The 20,276-nt window shown below is 37.8% G+C and overlaps 1 protein-coding gene across 1 annotated transcript; it reads right to left on the bottom strand.

The window, feature by feature from the left end:
- Window positions 1–1,780: 1,780 nt before the first annotated feature.
- LOC120333326 (mitochondrial thiamine pyrophosphate carrier-like) lies at window positions 1,781–14,339 on the bottom strand. The gene is made up of 7 exons (XM_078119237.1): window positions 14,168–14,339; window positions 10,633–10,788; window positions 7,865–8,008; window positions 7,341–7,523; window positions 6,396–6,567; window positions 5,583–5,674; window positions 1,781–4,859 (listed from the first exon to the last, which is right to left on the bottom strand). The coding sequence occupies exons 2-7, from the start codon at window positions 10,762–10,764 to the stop codon at window positions 4,641–4,643; spliced, it is 942 nt and encodes a 313-aa protein (XP_077975363.1). The 5' UTR covers window positions 10,765–10,788; window positions 14,168–14,339; the 3' UTR covers window positions 1,781–4,640.
- Between the last annotated feature and the right edge of the window lie 5,937 nt (window positions 14,340–20,276).

The following is a 20,276-nucleotide window of genomic DNA, read 5'->3' as shown; positions in this document are numbered from 1 at the left end:
TATTTGAGTTGCAGGCCTGTATCTCTAGGACAAAACAAATTGTTATGACTGGGCAATCAAGATTAGATCTCCTACTACTTAGAGAAGAATTTAATGTAGTGGGAGGTTGAGACCATGGTTTTCTTTTGCATCTTTGGAGACCCATTGTCTGTACATTCATTTGACATTGCCGTACTGATGCATAGAGGGATAAATGTAGTTTTTATTCAGTGACCAAGAAATTCCCTAGCGACAAACATCTTACCACCAAAATGCTTTAAAAAACGTTTGTCAAGTGTCCCACTGCACCCCTGTGAGGTACATTCGGACAGACCATGGGGCACAATGTAACAGTCTGTTAGATTCAACGAAGCAACTAATCGCCTCTAAAGAACTGTGGTATTTCAAATTTAGAGAATTTATATATTTAAAATTACCCGAAAATCCTTAGTTTCTGCATTGGAAACATAAAACCACTTTGGTGACATTCGCATTTGAAGATTCTGCATTGTAGTTCTGTTAAATATTTTAGATTCTTATTATTAAATCTGAAACAAATTGTTTCGCAGGTTTTTGCATGTTGCGTTTGCACAATAAAAGTGTTTGTTTCGTATTGCACTGTTTACCTATTCTTGGCACTTTTGTGGCCTGAGAATAATGCAAAGATAATTTTGTGGCCCCCGGAGCCGACAACCTTAGACCACCCTGGACTCTATATCAATAACATACTGCAGAACTGTGTTAATAAAGTAGGCGATATTATATCGATTTGTGTGCTGCTGAAGTCAGATTTCTTTCTGTCCGTTGTTGGGAGTTGGTAATCAAGCTAAGGACTGGGCCTTTATACAATACAACAACGAAAATATATTGACATTAACTATTACATTTTCTTGTTGTTTACCAATGATATTCTTTCGAATCAAAAGTCACAGAAAAAAACAATTTTTGTTGGGTTTCAAAAACGATTTTCCTTGGAACGCCGTTTCATGGTTAAAAGTAGATTGTAACAGTTTACCTCTACCGGCTAACGAATCCTATCCCTAGTAATCTACGATTGAGAAAATCTATTGTATTTGTAGTTCGCGGAATGTTTCATCTTTTTCTACAAAGCAAGACTTTATACAAGCCTGAGTTCTACATCTCTACGGTAAGGCGCACCTCTGATTACCCTGCGTGGGTTCGCATCCCATCGGAGATAATTAGGTGCGAGAGGATTGCTGGACACCTCACCGTGTAGAGTGGTTCACGTAAGAGCTGGTCGGATATGGCTTCCTCCACCACCAAATCCATGCATCTGAAACAAATAACTATCTAATCCAATACCTGATGGACTAGTTACCGGAAGAGAGGTCGCGGTTTGCTTTGTGACTACGCCATGTAATCGGCTTTCCTCTACCCGGGATAAATATGTGAATTCTGTCCATCCATTCTTGCAACAAGTAAGGTAGATTGAAGAAGGTCGCTACTTCACTGGCCTACCATAGAAAAAATGCGAGGTTTCACTAAAACCGAAGCTTCTATTGCGTTGGGAGTAATCAGTTTTATCAGATTGCAAAATTCCAAAACATTTTGAACAAACAATTTGTTGTGTGCAGCTACGCTTTGTCGTCCGAAATCTGTTTTGTGTGAAATATTCCAAACCCCTAATCATTGACTATTAACCATAAAAACAATATTTACAACTTTCGACAATAAAATGGGGGGGGATAGATTACACACATCCTTGAGGGCGCGTGTCAAGAAAATCTTAAAAATCACTGTCTTATCTATTCTCTTCTGCCCTCGAAATCTAGAAAATCACTTCTTTGTAGATAAAATTATTAAAAAATGCAATAAATCAAGGTAACAATGGCAACAATAAATATTCAAAATAAACATAGCAATGGAAGCAAGAATTGCGCAATATATTCGTTGCTACAGCTTGGCAAGAATTAAAAGTGAATTAATACAGTATCAGTGGATGGCCCAGTGGGCAGCGGCTAAGTCAATGTTCCCGCACTAGAGAAGAGTTCATCCCCAGGGGAGTAGTATTTATTTATGCACCACACTTTATAAACTATTCAAACTGTACGAAAGGCTGGGTGTGAGTTGTGCGTATTACTAACTAATTAACAAGCTAAGCATCCATCATAGTTCATCCATCGTTAATTAAACAAAGACGAAAACACAGGAATTCGTAACCGGGAGGGACAATTTTTGTTGGTTGAGTGTTGAAAACTGCTTTGTATCAGTGTATAAAGACTAGAGCAGTGGTTCTCAACCTTGTTTTTTCGTGGCCCATTTTTGTTGTGCAAAAATTATGTGGCCCATTAACTTTTTCAGGCTATGGAATGACTACAACAAAAAAAAACATTCTTTCTGCAAAAATAGACAGCTTCACTCTAATAATTAGGAGAAAATTACCACCCTGTAACAAAAGACAGCATCATCATTCATTACTACCATCAAATTCAACTAAATTTAGCAACAAGTCTAGCAATTTTTAATAGGTTTGTGGCCCACATGGAAATGTTACTGTGGCCCACTGCTGGGCTTACTGGTCACATGGTTTACTAGTTACAAACCGGTGGGCTCGAGCAGGGTTTCCCAAACTTTTGGAGCCAGGAACCACTGTTTGCGAATCTTATTTTTGACAGACCCTCATCCCATGCCGTGTCAAATTCCGTACCTAACCAATGAGGAAGGATAATGTTTTTTTGATGAAATAAAACTCATGAAAGTCTAAATCAATACATACTAACGTTGAATACTGGCAGGCTAACGAAAATTCGATGATATTGTGATTTATTTATATACATTATAAACTCTTTTCATGTCGCTTCGGACCCCATGCACAGTCATCACGAACCTCAGTTTGGGAAACCTTGGGCTAGAGAGTATAACTCGAATGTAAAACTAGCTAGATTGAACAAATAACGAAAACAGAGATTTCAGGCACAGTGAGAGAGAGTAGTTCCAAAAATAGGCAAAGTTATGAATTTATCAACAAAGGCAGGGAGTGGTCAGAAGTGAACGTCACGGTAGTAACTTTTCTAATTGCTACCTCATCAGTGTTTGTTACGAATTTTGTAGAGATGCAAATTTTGAGTAGAATATACAGTTATGGAACTTAATATGAATGAATGAATAAAGAGCTTTTCAAGAGAGACTTCGGTAATCTGACCAACAATAACAAAGCAGGAGCACCAAGTTGATTCAGCACTTTCAACAGACAAATAAAGCATCAAATGCAAAAGCTTCTGTTACCAAAAATTTTTTATTCTAACGTAGGGCTCATAGAGCGAAAAACCATTTTTGTACTGCGCCCTTGGTAGCCTTTCAATGAGCAAATAAATGGCTTCGCTTAACATACAGAAGCAATTAAAATCACAATATATACTAAACATAATTTTGCAATTCAAGATAACTCTTTATTGACATAAAGTTGGTTTTTAAAATTTGGAGCAGTAGTTTGGCATATTGACATGTGTTGGGTAAAAGAGTCCCTGAACCCCAAGTCAAGTTTAACCTCAAGTCGAGTCCTGTATTCTAACCAAATATTGATTATCTCGCTGTCGATTAGTTTTTGAGTCACTCTTGAGTCTTTGACGAATAATTTTGACTCTAGTCAATAATTCTAGTGTCTATAACAGGGGTGGGCAGGGTTTTTAAACCAGGGGCCAAAAATGGTGAACGATTATAATCCTAAGTTTTCTAATATTTTATCAAAAATGTACAAACACATTTAAAATAATATTTCAAAATATCAAATATAAGTTATTGGGTTCAAGTCCAACATAGAACAGATAGTAGGAGCCAATGGGTTTGAATCTGGGCTCAGACACCACGAATTCCAAGCCACGAATTTTAGAGAATTACAGAGTCAAATCTCTTCAAGTTCCGTGATTCAATTCTGATGAATCAACTCACTCCAGAGTCTTTGATTAATAGTGATTTGAGTCGGGTTAATGGCTTAATGCTTTATAACAATGGTATTAGAGTTAACTTACTATTTTGGAATAGAGCTGAAGTTGCAATTTAAAGCTTCTAAGCAGAAAAACGAGCCTAAAAAAGCCAAAATTTTCAACCATCGTTTGGTTTATCACAATAATTGAGCTCGGATTTAATTCAATCAACTTTAAACAAACCAGGAGACATTGAACTTAATTAAATGACACAGAATTGGATTTAATTTTTCTTCAGTTCAAATTTAGCTTGACGGTTGGCACATCGTGTTAAGCACAAAGTTAATACACCCCTGATGAAGCTCCAGAAGTGTATGTACCAATGTGGAGGTAACTAATTTTGTTCGCCTACTTTACATCAAGTTGCGTAAAGGAACTGAAACCTATGGGTAGGGGGTATATTCACTTGGCTATTAATAAAATTATGACCCAACCCTTACCTGGTACACATACTACGGAAGTACCCCCCTGATTACTCTACGCGAGTTCGAATCCTGTGCGATACATATATTTGTGAGAAGATTGCTGGTCTCTGCCAGAGAGTGGTTAACATACTCGTTGGTTGGATACAGGTTCCTCCACCATCAAGTCCTTACATATGAGATTAACATGAACTGGTGACATTACAGTAGGCCGGAGTTCGCCATATGATCAAGCCTTCTTATTGGCTTTCCTTTCCCTCCCAATGAATATGAAAATCGTAATCATCAACCTAAATCATCCACCACTATCAGTTTTTTCTGGTTCAAATTGTTCCCTAAAAAACCTATAAGTGGCAAAAACAAGTCCCGACGTTAGAGATGATTTCAAAGCAGCCGCCTTGAATCCTTTGAAAAAAGCTAAAAAGCCTTCGTGTCTCCATATTGCACTGAAACAGTGGAAAAAGCTTCGATAGTGACGAATCTGACTGACTGTTGGAGCCGCAAAGCCCTGGATCTGAATAAAACAAAGAATGTGTTGTATATTGGAAGTATTGCTTTGCTAAATTTTGCCCATTATTATAAAAAATTGTTATTCCTAACACCAGCTAATGGACCAGTTAATCTGAAATCTCCATCACCAAAATATGGTTGTAGTTGCTAAGAGTTGGCAAACTTTAATTCTTTGATCTTTAATGCCATCATAGTTTTAGAACAGCAGTTCCCAACCGGGGGGCCCGGTACCCAAGGGGGCCACAATGCTATGCAAAATTCATTCTACTTTTCACTTTACAAGAAAATTCTAGTTTTTCCTATTTTTATTGCTTGATAAGGTTATTTCACACTTCGTTAAGTATGAATTGTTTGAACATAATAGGATTTGAAATCTAGAATTATAATAACACTATAAATACCACTGGAATGATAAACGCGGGCCATGAGAGCTAAGAGCCTCCGGAAGACATTATAAGGTTGATAATTAATATTGGAAAATATTTTTTGAAAGCATTTATAACATTGATTTGTTATATGTTAACCACAGCAGATTCAGAGCCAACAAAAATCTAAATTACAAAATATATGCACAATCAATCAATCAAATCGTTTTTTTTTTATAGCTATTCAGGCAAACAGGCTCAATAAAATGAAAGCAGAAATGAAACTATATACATATCGATGCCTTTGCCTAGAATGGACAGGATAATTGTGGAATGACCATTCAGTCTGAGCAAATACAAACCTGTAATCTTTTCTTTACAACATCTAATGGATAAACAAATGTCTTGGCAAGTAAACCAGCGCACCCTCCACATATAAATTCACTGAAATTCCCTGAAATATAGATATCATTTGTATTAAATAAAGCAGGGTTGTGCAGTCAGGGTATGTTCGATCTTCAGCAAACATTTAAAAAAAGAACTTGAAGAATCAAACTGGAATTGACTGAAAAAGCAAGCTGGCAGGCGGCGATATTGAAGGTCAGTTGAGGGTTGCTAATGGATAACAGGGGGCACCCGGTCCAGTAATTTTATCGTACATAATTATTTCACATGGGGTTCGAACCTGCAAACGCACAGGCCAATCAGCAGTGAGACTACTGAGTGGGCTACGAACGCTTCACCAGCTGATGATGCATGGAGTATTTTCATTTTCGAAGAAGGTGAGGAAATTTAACATTTCCACATAATTGATAGATTTTTTGGCGCTCCAAAAGTATGTGTACCAATCGATATGGCGGGAACTAATTTTGTTTGCCTATTTCCTCAAGTTGTGTAAAGAGACGGCAGCCAATGAGCAAGGGGTATATTCACTTGCCTAACACAGAGAATACCGATTTTTCTTGCTACCGCCAAAGAAATGAAAAGTTAACCCGAACTATGGGTGGAACGCATAATTCGAAGGTGACAAGCCGACCTACTCAAAGTATTTCATCCTGATTGCTATAGCCGTTTAGACACTTGAACATACAGACAGACACAACCAATGAGACATTGGGTCCATTTTGGGAACCGCTGGAGTATGGCGAAGCAAAACAAGAATTTTATTGTCATACCTGGTTTCAAACCGTGGCGAATCCAAACTGCTTCAAAAAACGAACGACTACCAAATTGCATAGCTGAGAATGGAACTATTTGAACTAGAGACGGAATCAAACCACGATATAAAGAGAAATATCCTTCCTGTCGAACCATGAAAAATGCCGCTCTGGTCGCTGATGTAAACATCTTAAAAGAAATGAGCTTTTTTAAGCTACTGAAATTGCATAAATTTATGGTGGCCCATGATGCACCAGAGTTACTGCATTACTCATGACTGCCTGCTTAATTCTAAAATATAAACATTTGCAAATTGACAGTTTGCAATTTGTATCACTGACTGTGAAAAGTTATTAATTTTGATTGAATATTTTACTTCCTCGGCCCAATAGTCCAATAAAGTGAACCATGGCCTCCTGTCCAGATCAGGACGGGTATGTGACTAGTTAACCAATTACTTGGTTAACTAAACACGACGGCAAGGAGTCAAGCTATCCTTTCACACAGAATTTGGGGACTCAAACCTGCAAACCTGAAAAACCACAAATGGTAATTCGCAAGTGCGAAATAGCAAAAGTGTTTCCAACACATAGGGTTTGTCAAACTGAGCCCTCAAGCGTGCCGCAAAGCAGCACTCAGGGGGGCCATGAGCAATGGCCTTCACTAGGATCCATTTTTGGCAACTACAATAATTTGAAGTAAATTAACTGCGATTCTTTTCATTCTATGAATGTTATACATGTGTTCTTTTGCTTTTGGTTGTTGGCTTTTTATTCTTAAACTTGGTGCATAAAATAACTAATAGGAACACATTAAAAGCAAAACTAGTTTTTTTCATGGTAGAAAACAGGCCCCACAAGTGTTGAAAGTCCTAGGAGGGGATACAGGGTCCCAGGGATCATGAAAAACTGAGAAACATTTAGCAAAGCGTTCCAACCACCAAGCTTTCAGGCAACACTCACCTTCGGTTCAGTTTGAGCGGCAAATCTTGTACGTAAAACATCCAGTGGTTGCGCTACAATAGTCGCTACGATCGCAGATAACGCACCACACACTCCGTGAGTCGTCATATTTTTCACAGTCTCTTGGCGAGAGTGGGGTAAGATCTGATGTACAATCGTTGTGAAGAATTCAAACGCACAAAACTGAAACAAAATTCGAAGATAAAATAAAGTACAGTAAGCTTCTAGTGCGGCGCTCCAGAAGTGTGTGTACCCATATGTAAATAGTTGCGCCTATTGTACATCAGGTTGTGTAAAGAGACGAAGCCTATGGGCAGGGGAATATTCACTTAGCTAACACAGACAGTCCCCGAACGGGTATTAGAATTAAAATGCCAAGACCCACTACAGACTGAACACTGAGTGAACAGTGCCACGATTTTTCGTAAAAAAGGGCCATGAAATCCAGACTGATCCCTATCCTTAGTAGCTTCTTATCAATGAAAAGAGACGTACAAAAAAGATTCTATAACTAAGTACAATACCTGGACACCTCCATACACCATAGACAGCCATTGAGCCGGTATGTGGCCTTTCCAGAATGCAGTCACCCCTTCTTCTTTGAATATAACTCTCGTTGCTTGAAAGAGTCCGCGGTATCTTCTTGCCTTGCCCGCCTCAGATTGGAGCTGTAATTGGATAAAATTAGGGGTGTGAAAGGGGCGTGTTATTTGAAAGATGAATTTTCCATGAATATTGGATAGAAAAATAAGCAAGTGTGTTGCAATGTACAGTCTCAAACTATTATTCTGCAATCAGAAATTTAAAAATAGGTGTTGATGGATTTGAAGGCTAGGGCAGGACTACTCAGCTATTTTCACTAGAGGTCTGTACACAAAATTTAAAAATGACCGTTCATTTCAAAAATATATATTTGATTATGCGAACAAAATTCCAAATGTATCGTCTGACAAAATACAAGAGCGGATTCAGACCATGGTTTGCCAGTTGAGTAGCCATGGTCTAGAGCAGTGCTCTTCAACCGGGTATACGGTACCCAAGTGTATACCGGACCATAAGTTGGGTATACAACTGATAAAGGATATACGAAGGATGTACAGCCTAAATCAGAGATTCTAAACTCTAATATAATAAATTATAAAATATTCAAGCAGAGACAACAATGCAAACGCGGCGCACATGAAATATAAAATCTCATTCACGCAAAGAACCGTCATGAGCACATTGTTACATAACAAATTATATAGATAATGCGGTCACGTGTCTTGGTTGGTGATTTCGGCTGCTATGCACTTCGTTTGATTTACGTTGAACATCATTCCCGTTGCCGCCAAGGCCGTCAGGCAAATTTATACCTTGCGGACACTATCTTATTAGATTGCATGATGATATTGCAGTACAAAATGTGCTCAAAATTTAATGTTAATTTAACCCTTAAATAAACATTGGTATTCGTAAGGTATACGAAGTTCTTGAAAAATTGTAAAAGGTATACCACGATAAAAAAGGTTGAAGTACACTGGTATAGAGCAGGGGTCACCAAACTTTTTTGACCGCGGGCCAGGTATGACTCAAACTGTGTTGAAACGGGCCGGACAAATATTTTCGTCAATGCAATACAATAAATTCACAAAAGTTTGGAAATCCATTCAATTTATTCAACAATAAATATAATCTACATTTCTGAAGACTTGATTATTATTAAATTCCATCTCTATCGCAGAATATATAAGTATAATAGGTATATTTTAATTTTTCCGCAAAAAATCATACACAAAACATAAACAATGAACACACAGAAGATTGGGAAAATTGGGGAAACTGGAAAAACCTTTATAAAGGTTTAATAGATCGAGAACATCCTAGGAAAACAAATATACAAGATTTCTATATCTATTCAACTATCCTGAGTTTAGCTGTTAGCAAAACGTTGCTGTCATGAATTACGAATGTTAAAAAATCCACTTTTTCGCGCCAAAAATATGTACGCATCACGTCTGCTATGTACTGATACGCAGCGTTGGAATACCGCTCATATAAACGACCACGGACTGCCTGCGGTACCTTGGAATTCCATGAAATTTTGACATAATTTAGATAAAATAAACAACTATCATCTGGTATTTGATTTTTTTTTAGCGCATAAATTTCAAGTTATACGTAGTGCAAATTTTGATATTGTTTATGGACACCAATAAAATTTATGTGATCGTGTGTATTTCCTTCCTAAATTGATACTTACTTACCAATATTTATGAAATTTGTTCTATCAGAACATCTTTAATTGTTACCCACAATGAACCACTGTCAAACTAACATGCACAACTCCAGCGTTTATTTGCGACGATAAAATTCTGAAATAGTCTCAATATTCCATAGATGTGACGCAGATCGAAAGATTAGAGATTGATATGTGTTCTTTTATCATATTTATTACAGTTATTAACCAAAAAAGAAATACAATCCTTATGGAAAAAATTGGCATGTTGGGCGGTACTAAAACTCCAATGTCTTCGTTGTTTCTAGAGCGTTTTTTTTATAAACTTGTCTTCTTATTTTCACTCAGATCTATCCACTGGCACAGTTTTTATTTAAATCGGATAAACTTTAATTTGTTTGATTCTAGCATACCCACATGAATATTCGCATTTAGGCAGTTCAAAAGTTAGTGTGACTTGTGAAATTGCAGCAGTACGCGAAGGATCACAGTACTGTTAGCGCAACATGCACATTCGACGTTCATTTCAGCACAAGAAACGTAAACAGTTTCGTCGAAAGCAACGGCCACAAGTATACGAGTGCAGCTTTCGCGGAAAACGTTTTGCACCGGTAGATAATTTTAGTCTTTTTTGTCACAGCTATTTCTAGACTAATTTTTCATCACTACTATTAAAACTACAACTCTTAAGGAGGCAAATGATGATTGATATATTTGATTCATACTTAAATTTTTCAAACACAACCAAAAACTAACGAATATCATTCAAAATCGCAAAAACGAAGTACTGCTCACAACCAAAACTGGAAATATCTCAAGGTGACAAAAGTGTTTGAGCGGATGCAAGAAGGCCTATTATTAGGTCACTTTTTTGCATCTTGCTGATTGGCCCCTTTTATCAAATAAATAAGGAAGACAATGCTCGGGAAAATTTCCCTTGGGAAAAGATTTCGCCATTTTTTCGTGTTATTGCGTGCCGGATAAAATTACGCCGCGGGCCATAGTTTGGTGACCCTTGGTCTAGAGGCTTTGCTCTCGGTTATTGATGGTTTTACTGAGTAAAATATTTTTCACCTGGAATCTGATTTTCACGACATCAAAAGGAGAGATGAGTGCCCGTGTGACAGCACCACCTAGTGTTCCAGAAGCAATATGATGAATGAACGTCGATTTTGTTATCGTATCTGGGTCATAACCAAGTACCATATTCAACCGCTTGAGACAGGAAGTCTAAAAAATTAAAAAGCACGAATATAAAGATAAAAGTACCAGTGACGTCATTAATTGAATTAAGATGGTCAGAATTGACCAAAAGAGAAATAGCCTAATGCTTTTTCTACAGAAATTTGCTCGAAGTTACTCACTCAAAAATTGAGAAGATTGATCTTTGAGAGCATTTATGAGTGACCACTAAAATGGCAACAGCTACCAAGACTAGTTTGGTACAAGTACTTCTAATGGGCTTGGCATAACCATTTTTGCGTATGTTATTCCTAACCCCACCTGACTGTGTCATCCAAAAACAACGTCACAATCACGCCATAGAGCTTGTCAAAGTATAACTACGATTGGCCAAAATGGTATCTTCGTTGACAATAATGAACTCATCAACGCCAGCGGTCTCTCTTATTTAGGATTCGTTATGACGAGGAAATGTTTAGAACAACCATCTGTATATTTTGTGGCTTTATTACGTCACTGTAACGTAAATAAACATTTGGAAAATCAATTACTAGGTCTCATCCATCCAAATAGTTTATCATTCTGGTTTTTAATTATTTGACCAATCTGTCAGTCGACGATATTTTGTTTTAAAACAATCCTGGCATCTGCGCCGACGATGAAGAGATCCCGAACGGTAACGGGCCCTCTCATATTGGGAAAACAAGAAAAATAACTTGCTCGTTTTCGGGTGATCGTCTGCACGCCTTGGATGACTGTTCATATAGTTTGAAGGGCCTTATTATGTCATTGTGATGTAATTTTTTAATGAAGCAGCCAGGTGTGAGTTACTACACTAGACCTGGCAAACGTGCTCTACCGTCAAAGTGCCTAACTTCGGACAGTTCCAAACTTCGAACAAAGATTTTAAATGGCCATATCTTGACAAAAAGCGCAGCATTTCGCCAGTTAAAATTGTTATGGCTAGCGCTGTTACGTGTACACCTATTCTCTAATTTTTTAATTTTGCATAATCATTTTTTTGTTAAAAAATGCTACAACGCAAATTTTCACAAGGATTTGCCACAACATGAATTTTCATAAGGATTCGTCACAACATAAATTTTCACAAGGATCCGCTACTCCAATTGTAGCAATCTTTTGCGAAAATTCGTGTTAAGACGAATTCTTGTGAATATTCGTGCAGTGTCGAATCCTTGTGAAAATTCGCTCTGTTGCGGGTCCTTGTTTAAAAAATCGAGTTTTGGCGAATCATTGTGAAAATTGGCGTTGTGGCGAATTCTTGTGAAAATTCATGTTGTGGCAAATCCTTGTGAAAATTTGCGTTGGAGCAATTTACTTGGAAAAATTGCTTTATAGTATATTTTTGCGTTCATAATGACTACCATAAACAGGTTGGGTTGTATAATTTGGGTTGTATTTCCAAATCACATTTTTGTTTAGCGTTATTTGAGCACTTAGGGTGGCTTACCCACTTTGCGGCCACGACCTATTTGCGACCATCAACTTCATCGATCTAATTCAGGGGTGGGCAACATACGGCCCGCGGGCCCGGACGAGATTTTGACCGGCGCGCTGACTGTATCCAACCACACTCTGTAACGTGGTCCGACGTATCATTCCTGAAAATTGCCGATCGCTCTACTCTCACCGCACTGTCAGTGCGAGCTGGTGAAATAAACAATTGCCTTAGTGAACAAACAATTGCGTTAGCACACTTGTTAAACAAACAATATAAGGTCAAAGCAGAGAGCGTTGTAAACATTCCCCACTACTGTTATCAGTTATATTTATATTCTAAAACTCAGAATTTAAAGATAAATAGATTTTAGAAATTAGATTTTATACTAAGTTTTATGAACAATGGAATATCCCAATTTCCAAGAAACATAAATTTGACAGAGAGTGTCGAACATTTAACAAAGATTGGATACCGAAGTATTTCCTGTAATAATCGAGCCCCACCCGAAAACTTCATTTTCCCACATCTGGCCCGCCGACTAGAGAAGTTGCCCCTGATCCCTGATCTAATTAATGCCGAAAAAAAGTAACAAACCGCGACAATATTTCTCACGCGTTATCGTCCACTTGTCCCCTCATAGCTCTGCAAAATCACACTAAAATGCAGCCACAAACAATAAAGTTAAGACCGAAAACCAGACCGAAAAAAACGGACCATTTTTTCATGTCGCCAACTACCCATTGTCCCATTAAAAAAACTTGAAAATCCATACAAATATAAGAGATAAAGAGATGAAACTTGGCAAAGGGGTAGAGTTGTGTTTCTTTTAACCATCTTTGAATTTTCGTGTTTCTACATTTGAGCGGGAATAGGGGGGTGCGCATTTCCAATACGTTGATAATATCTTTGTCTACCAATTTGCGACCACCATGTTTTTGTCTGTTTGATTGCTGTGATGCGGTGCTTTGTATATAAATTGACGAGTTTTGTTCGAAATGACAGTGTTCCTAAAATATCTGACGGTCAGAAATGCAATTAGAAGCCCAATTTTTTCATGCATGGCTGCGTATGCTCTAGTCTCGACGCAGCAGAAACGATGTTCAAGGCTTGAAATCCGTGGTCGCACACTGGTCGTTCGGTCGCAAATACAACTTTCGAGTGTCCTACTTTGGTGGTTTGTATAGCTTTAACCCATAGTCGTAGAAAGTTAATCCGAGGTTTAGCGTGTAGAATAAATGCCAATGCAGCTACGGTGAAAAAATTGCAGAATTGACGGGTTAGAAATATTGGTTTTTGGGGTCTCGTGTAGTTTCGTACCTAACTTACTTCTAGTGGGCGTAGCATAACATTTTTTGATATGTCAATCCTAACCCCCATCTGACTACGTCATCCAAAAATTACGTCACTACGACATCACAATTACGTCATAGAGCTTGCCAAATATACGTACAATCGCCCGAAATGGCATTGGCGCCGACGATAAAGAACTGACTGGCGTTATCGATCTCTATCCTATTGGAATCGTTGCGACGAGAAAACGAGAGAAATAACTGTTCGATTTTGGGTGCTCGTTTGCACGTCTTGGATAGCAGTTCGTATAGTTTCAAGGGCTCTATTACGTCACTGTGACATTGTGATGACTTAATTTTTGAATGGTGTAGTCAGGTTGGGGTTAGTCGTTCGATTTCAGGTGCGCAGACGAGCGCGTCTCGGATGACAGTTCGTAGAGTTTAAGGGACTGTATACGTCACTGCAGCTCTGTGACGTCGTAAAGACGTAATTTTAGGATGGCGTAGTCAGGTGGGGGTTAGGATTGACACATGCAAATATTGATATTCTACGCCCACCAGAAGTATGTTAGGTACGAAACTACATGAGACCCTTTCTCCAGTTCTCTGTCGATCAATGTTTCGGTGTCAGGTCTGTCGAGCATCAGCTCATATCATAAAATCATAATCAACTTACTTTTTAGCTTGTTGCCCTGTTCACCAACAGATTGCAAGATTTAATTCCAAAAACAATAACTTTCAACGTTACTCGTAACTTATCATCAGGATATCAGTGAGAAACACGTTTCCTCGGACGCCATTTCGATAGAAACACACCGCACTCGAGTGTGATTGTGTGCAGTTTGTTCGTTTCCCCCGACCCTTGACCCTAGAAAGATCGCAAAATTATCGGAGTGTTTTTTTAACGAGTTGGGGTTTATAAAATGGCCAATGTTCACATCCAAAACTTGTTCAGAACATTAAACCGCCTGCCATATAAAAGTACTGATAGCTAGGTAATAACTAACTGGCGGTGTGGCTCAACGGGCTAAGCGTTAGGAATACGCTCGCCACCGCACCTCTAATTACTCTGCGTGGGTTCGCAGGTTCGAATCTCATGCAGGGATGGTTATGTGCGAACGGCTTCCTCCACCACCAGGTTCATGCTTCCGAAAACAAACAATATAACTAATCCCATACCCTACTTGGAATGGTATCCGGACGAGAAGCCGTGGTTCGCCATTTGGATAAGCCGTCTTATCGGCTTTCCTCTCCCCGGGATAAATATGTAAATCCTATCCTATCCTAATTCATAACCAGTCTAGAGATCTATCGTGAATCTAATAGCCTACCAGATATCGTGGAATCTAATACCAGTGTCACCACAGTTGAGATATTTTTTCTGACAATACCTAGTTGGTATTACCATAGAATGGCGATTAAGATATCATAAATTCGAATCCAGCCTTGTCACCCCAAGAGTAAACTTTGTGAAAATCTCCATCTCTCCAAGCTCTCACTCAGATCTTCGGTTGTTATGTACATCTATAATGAATGAATCACTAGTGGTTCGAAACAATAACAAAGAAAATCCAAAAATTCCAAATCTACAAATTTATAATTATGTTTGATTATGTACAGAAATCACATGAAATATAAAAATAGATATGGTCATAGATATGATTCATTTGTCAGGACAATAGACAAGCCTACCAATTTAAGGCATGGGTTATACGGTTAATAATGTATAGGAATAATAAAAGTAAGTAATAAAAAGTAAAAATTTAATTCTTGGTAGTCCCAAAGTATGTGAACCAAGAGTGTGGACACTGGAACGTAGTTTCTGTACCAGGTTAGGGTTGGGCCATTTGAATTGCATCGTTGAAGATGGTGTTGGCTGCATCATACACAACTATTGGGAAGCAATTCGAATCGTATTTGAAGTCACATTTAACTAAAAACATTACTGTGGTCATTGAATATTTCATATTTAAAAAACGAAACATCTTCAGAAATGACTGTAATTTACTGTCGATTACATTTGAAATACTGTATTTTACTAATTCCGGATAACGGAAAGCTGATGCGACAAACTAAAAACCGCGGGGCAACTCCGGTTTGATGAGAAGTTAAAATGCATTGGCGTGTCTAGGGTGTGGCAGTCATGACTGGTGCCATGGGCGCTGTGTGAACAGGGCCTCAAAATTCGTGAAAAGTTTGAACTGTAAAACGTTTCAATAAAATAATTCTAAATGATAAAGAGTCAAAACCTGTCATTTTTTAAAATAATAACGTAGAAGTTATCTCCTTTCAATAAAAAATGTTGATAAAATTGTCAACCAACGATCTAGGGGGCGCATTTTCAAACTCTACCATGGTCGCCTTTTTACGTTAATACGCCACCGTTCAGATGTATGGCAGGTGGATGGAGTTGTAACCGACTAGTTACTTGGTTAATCCCCGGCGACGGTCGAGGCATATACTTTAATCAAATCACAAATATAAATTACTTTGAGCTTTTTTCTTCTCATTAAGACTATTTTTTATCAGTCTGGCGACAAGATAATTGATATATTTTAATTGTGTGAGAGTAAGGCGTTTTCAATCAGTTTTAGTCACGTTTTAACGTACATAGCTTATTTTGGCTGACCACTTCAATTAACTTCGCCCGACTTTTGCAAAGTATAATCCATACACTATTGTCGTCGTGAATTGTTTTTGCCAAACTTTATTTCTAAGAGCCGATAGAGTGGACATTTTTATTTTCTTTGTCAGAGCGGTTTGACTTGTCTGAGTTGGCGTCGTAGCTTCAAGCTCTCAGGCCTGGTCACCTCCAGTGGAGTAGGGTATAGATGCCATGGACGTCGTTTAGATTGTTACGCTAGAAGGTTTAATTGTGAATTGTTTCAATAAAATAATTTCAAATTGGAAATAATTGAAATTTGTAATTTTACTCAAATATTAACGCACTCTCAACCTAACAACAGTCAGTTGAAAAGTTGCCAGTCAAACGAAGGGGGCGCAATTTCAAATTTTGTCATGGGCGTCATTTTACGTTGATACGCCACTGACCACATCACCCATAGCATAATAAATTGAATATGCAATGCCAGCCCAGTAATGTTACGAGGCAATAGTGCCGTCCTACCTATCAATATATGGTTGTTCAGAGCCTGATTCAAAATGAAACACTACCTGACAAAAGAGCGATACCATATATATATGTGCCATAGAGTATGCAATCTGTCACACCAGACTACCGAGTCCACAGTCTCACGACTTTGCATCAGCACCAGATATCAGCCTACGCGGAAGCGATACTGCCACAAGATGCGTAAATTTTAATTTTGATGACGTCATCACACACAAAAATGATTCCCATATAGCAAATTTTAAAATAAATAATTGTAAACGCTTTCTATTGGAAAACACAATTTTTAACCACTAAAAAGAAATATTAATAAAAGAAACAACAACAACCTATTAAAAAAGCTATCCATAGGTCCGTTTCGTGTCCATTTATAAAAGGCGTAACGTTCATTATATGTTCACGGCCAGTAGAATAGGTATATTTGAATTCAAAATATATCATGAAGGAGGGCGAACTCACTAGATTCATCGTTTTTCTGTAAATTAAATATAAAATACAGATGATTAATAAAGTTATTATAACTAGACATTTCGAATCAAATAGTAAATTATTCGATTCAGACGAAAGTTTTGAATCGGCGCCATCTTGTTTTTGTGTCCGTCGAAGGTCGCGGTAGATTTCTCTTTCAAATAAAACGTGATATTTTAATTCATGAAAGAGCAAAACCTAAAGTTGTTATCAAGTTTCCAGCTGAATGTGACAACCTTTGGAATAATCCAGAAATGAACGAAAACGAAATAGACTCATGGATCATTTTGTTACTGGACCATTTGCTTTGATATTTTCAGTGATTAAAGATTGTTGTAATGAAGGCTTACCTCTGAGCCAAGTTACAAGCACTCACTCAGAAGTAAACTAAACTCACATCTGAGCAAAGTTACGCGCACTCGAACAGAAGTAAAGTAGACTCATCTCATAGCAGAGTGCCGAGCTCTCACTCAGAAGTAAAGTAGACTCATTTTTGAGCCAAGTTATGAGCACTCACTCAGAAGTAAAGTAGACCCATCTCCAAGCAAAGTTACGAGAACTCCTTCAGAAGTAAAGTAGACTCACCTCTGAGCAAAGTAACGAGCACTCACTTAGAAGTGAAGGTGACTCATCTCTTGGCAGAGTTTTCTATTCGTTGTAGTATTTATATTAATATAAATACTTTAATTATTAATTTACACATTATAAACTACTTAAAGTTAAACTGTACAAAACGAGAGTGCGACTTGCGTATAACACTAGCTGAGATTTCATTAAAGATTGGACAAATAAAGTAGTTTTGTGCACACTGAGGGAGGAATAACGACTTCCAAAATAGGCGAAGATTATAAATTGAGAACCACAACTATAAATCAATATCAAATGGGATTGCGCGTTAGTTTTTACTGACCATGTCAGTATATGTCAAAACTGTGGAATGCAATTTTAAAATCACGTTGCATTTCATTTATTTCATTTGCCTCTGCTTCATCTAATACGTGCGGATGTAGGAGATTTTCATAATCGCTTTGCATTTTATTTTTTTGTAATTTTCCTCTGCCTCATCTAGTCCGAATTGCTGTGAGAAATTTTTATAATCGCTTTGCATTTCTTTTCCTTCATTTGCCTCTCCTTCATCTAGTACAGTAGTTCCAAAATTTTCCACAAAAAAATTCCATGTCGGACCCCTTGCAATTTTATTTATGATTTTATTTTATGATTTTTTATGATTTATGATAGTGAACAAGAGAGCTACGCCCAAATAAATGGACACGTCTGTTCGCAGTACAGTACGGTTTACCGTACCGTCAGATCACAATCTACAAATATGTTCACACCAAGTGAGCAGTTCAGTCGGACACAAAATGGCGTCCGATGTAAGCAAAACGTTCACGTCACAAGGTGTCGCTATTTTTCATTCTGGCACATAAAAAACGAATCTCTTGAAGAATCCACAAAAATTTTTGAAATAAGTAAAAGTAAAGTCAATCTTTACCCACTGAAAATTTCAGAGCAATTGGTCCAGTATTCGAAGATAAAAGCGATATAATCATGACGAAGAAGAAGAATAATAACAAAAACATCAACATAATATTGAAACGATCGCTATGTCCACTACGTGTTCAAAAACATTAAAACGAACAAAAGTATATGACGAAATTTAATGAGATGGGTGCACTTGTTTCGTTGTAAAGCAGAATTTAAAAGCGAAAGGGCATAACTTCATAAACTGCCTACTGTAACTCCCTTCTATACTAATAAACACATAGGAAGCGTCAACTACGCCTCTGCAGTTAGTTAATTTTTATTAGCAGCAATTGAACTATCTCTGTGATATCACAGGCCCCAAAGCCATGTGACAACACAATGGGGTAGCGTGATCGAAACAGTAAGTCAGGGGTCGGCAACCTTTTGTCGCTCGCGGGCCAAAAGTAAGGTTGCAAGTCATTAGGGGGGGGGGGGGCGCACATATTTTTAGAAAGTTGAAAAACCGAACGGATGGTACTTTTTATAATAAAAATCAAGCAGTGATACATCTCTCGAATAAAATATAGATTTATTTCCTCATTGCATCTTATAAAATTCCATTCGAATATTTTCAGCGCCATTGAACCCTTTGCACTTAGCATCAACTTTTCTGCGTTTTGTTGCCATTTGCATAATTATATTTAAATTATATGCTCATTAAACGAGTAATTGTGAAATATATAATTGTTAGGTTATAATATAATTTAGTCTTAAGAATATTTTCGTCAAAACGGATGTTTTGTTACTATAATTTTGTGAAGCGTCGCGGGCCTGATCATAGTGCTCCGCGGGACGGATCCTGCCCGCGGGTCGTAGGTTGCCGACCCCTGCAGTAAGTGAAGAATCAGTGTCTCCAGCAGTGATCGCGAAGCAGCAAATGGCGACAAATGTGTATATGCAAATTTAAGCACTTAATTTTTGTATTATAAAGCTTTGAGTCATATGACATATTTCCTTCGCGGACCCTCCGAAAGTGCTTCAAGGACACTGAAAGATCCGAGGACCCCACTTTGAGAACCACTGATCTAGTACGTGCGACTGAGCAATTTTCATTATTTCATTTTCTTCATGTGGCTTTGCTTCGTCTAGTAGCCTACGTGCGTCTGTAAGAGATTTTCATATTCGCTTTGCATTTCATTTTCCTCTATTTGCCTCTGCTTCATCTAGTACGTGCGGCTCTGTAAGAGATTTTCATATTCGCTTTGCATTTCATTTTCTTTGTTTGCCGTTGCTTCATCTAGTACGTGCGGCTGTAAAAGATTTTCATAATCACTTTGCATTTCATTTCCTTCATTTGCCTTTGCTTCATCTAGTAGGCCTACGTGCGACTGTAAGAGATTTTCATAATCGCTTTGCATTTCATTTTCTTTGTTTGCCGTTGCTTCATATAGTACGTGCGGCTGTAAGAGATTTTCATATTCGCTTTGCATTTCATTTTCCTCTATTTGCCTCTGCTTTATCTAGTACGTGCGGCTGTAAGAGATTTTCATAATCACTTTGCATTTCATTTTCTTTGTTTGCCGTTGCTTCATCTAGTACGTGCGGCTGTAAGAGATTTTCATATTCGCTTTGCATTTCATTTTCTTTGTTTGCCGTTGCTTCATCTAGTACGTGCGGCTGTAAAAGATTTTCATAATCACTTTGCATTTCATTTCCTTCA

Source organism: Styela clava, chromosome 13 (assembly GCF_964204865.1).
Source record: "Styela clava chromosome 13, kaStyClav1.hap1.2, whole genome shotgun sequence".
NCBI lineage: Eukaryota > Metazoa > Chordata > Ascidiacea > Stolidobranchia > Styelidae > Styela > Styela clava.
This window is presented reverse-complemented; position numbering and strand designations above follow the sequence as displayed.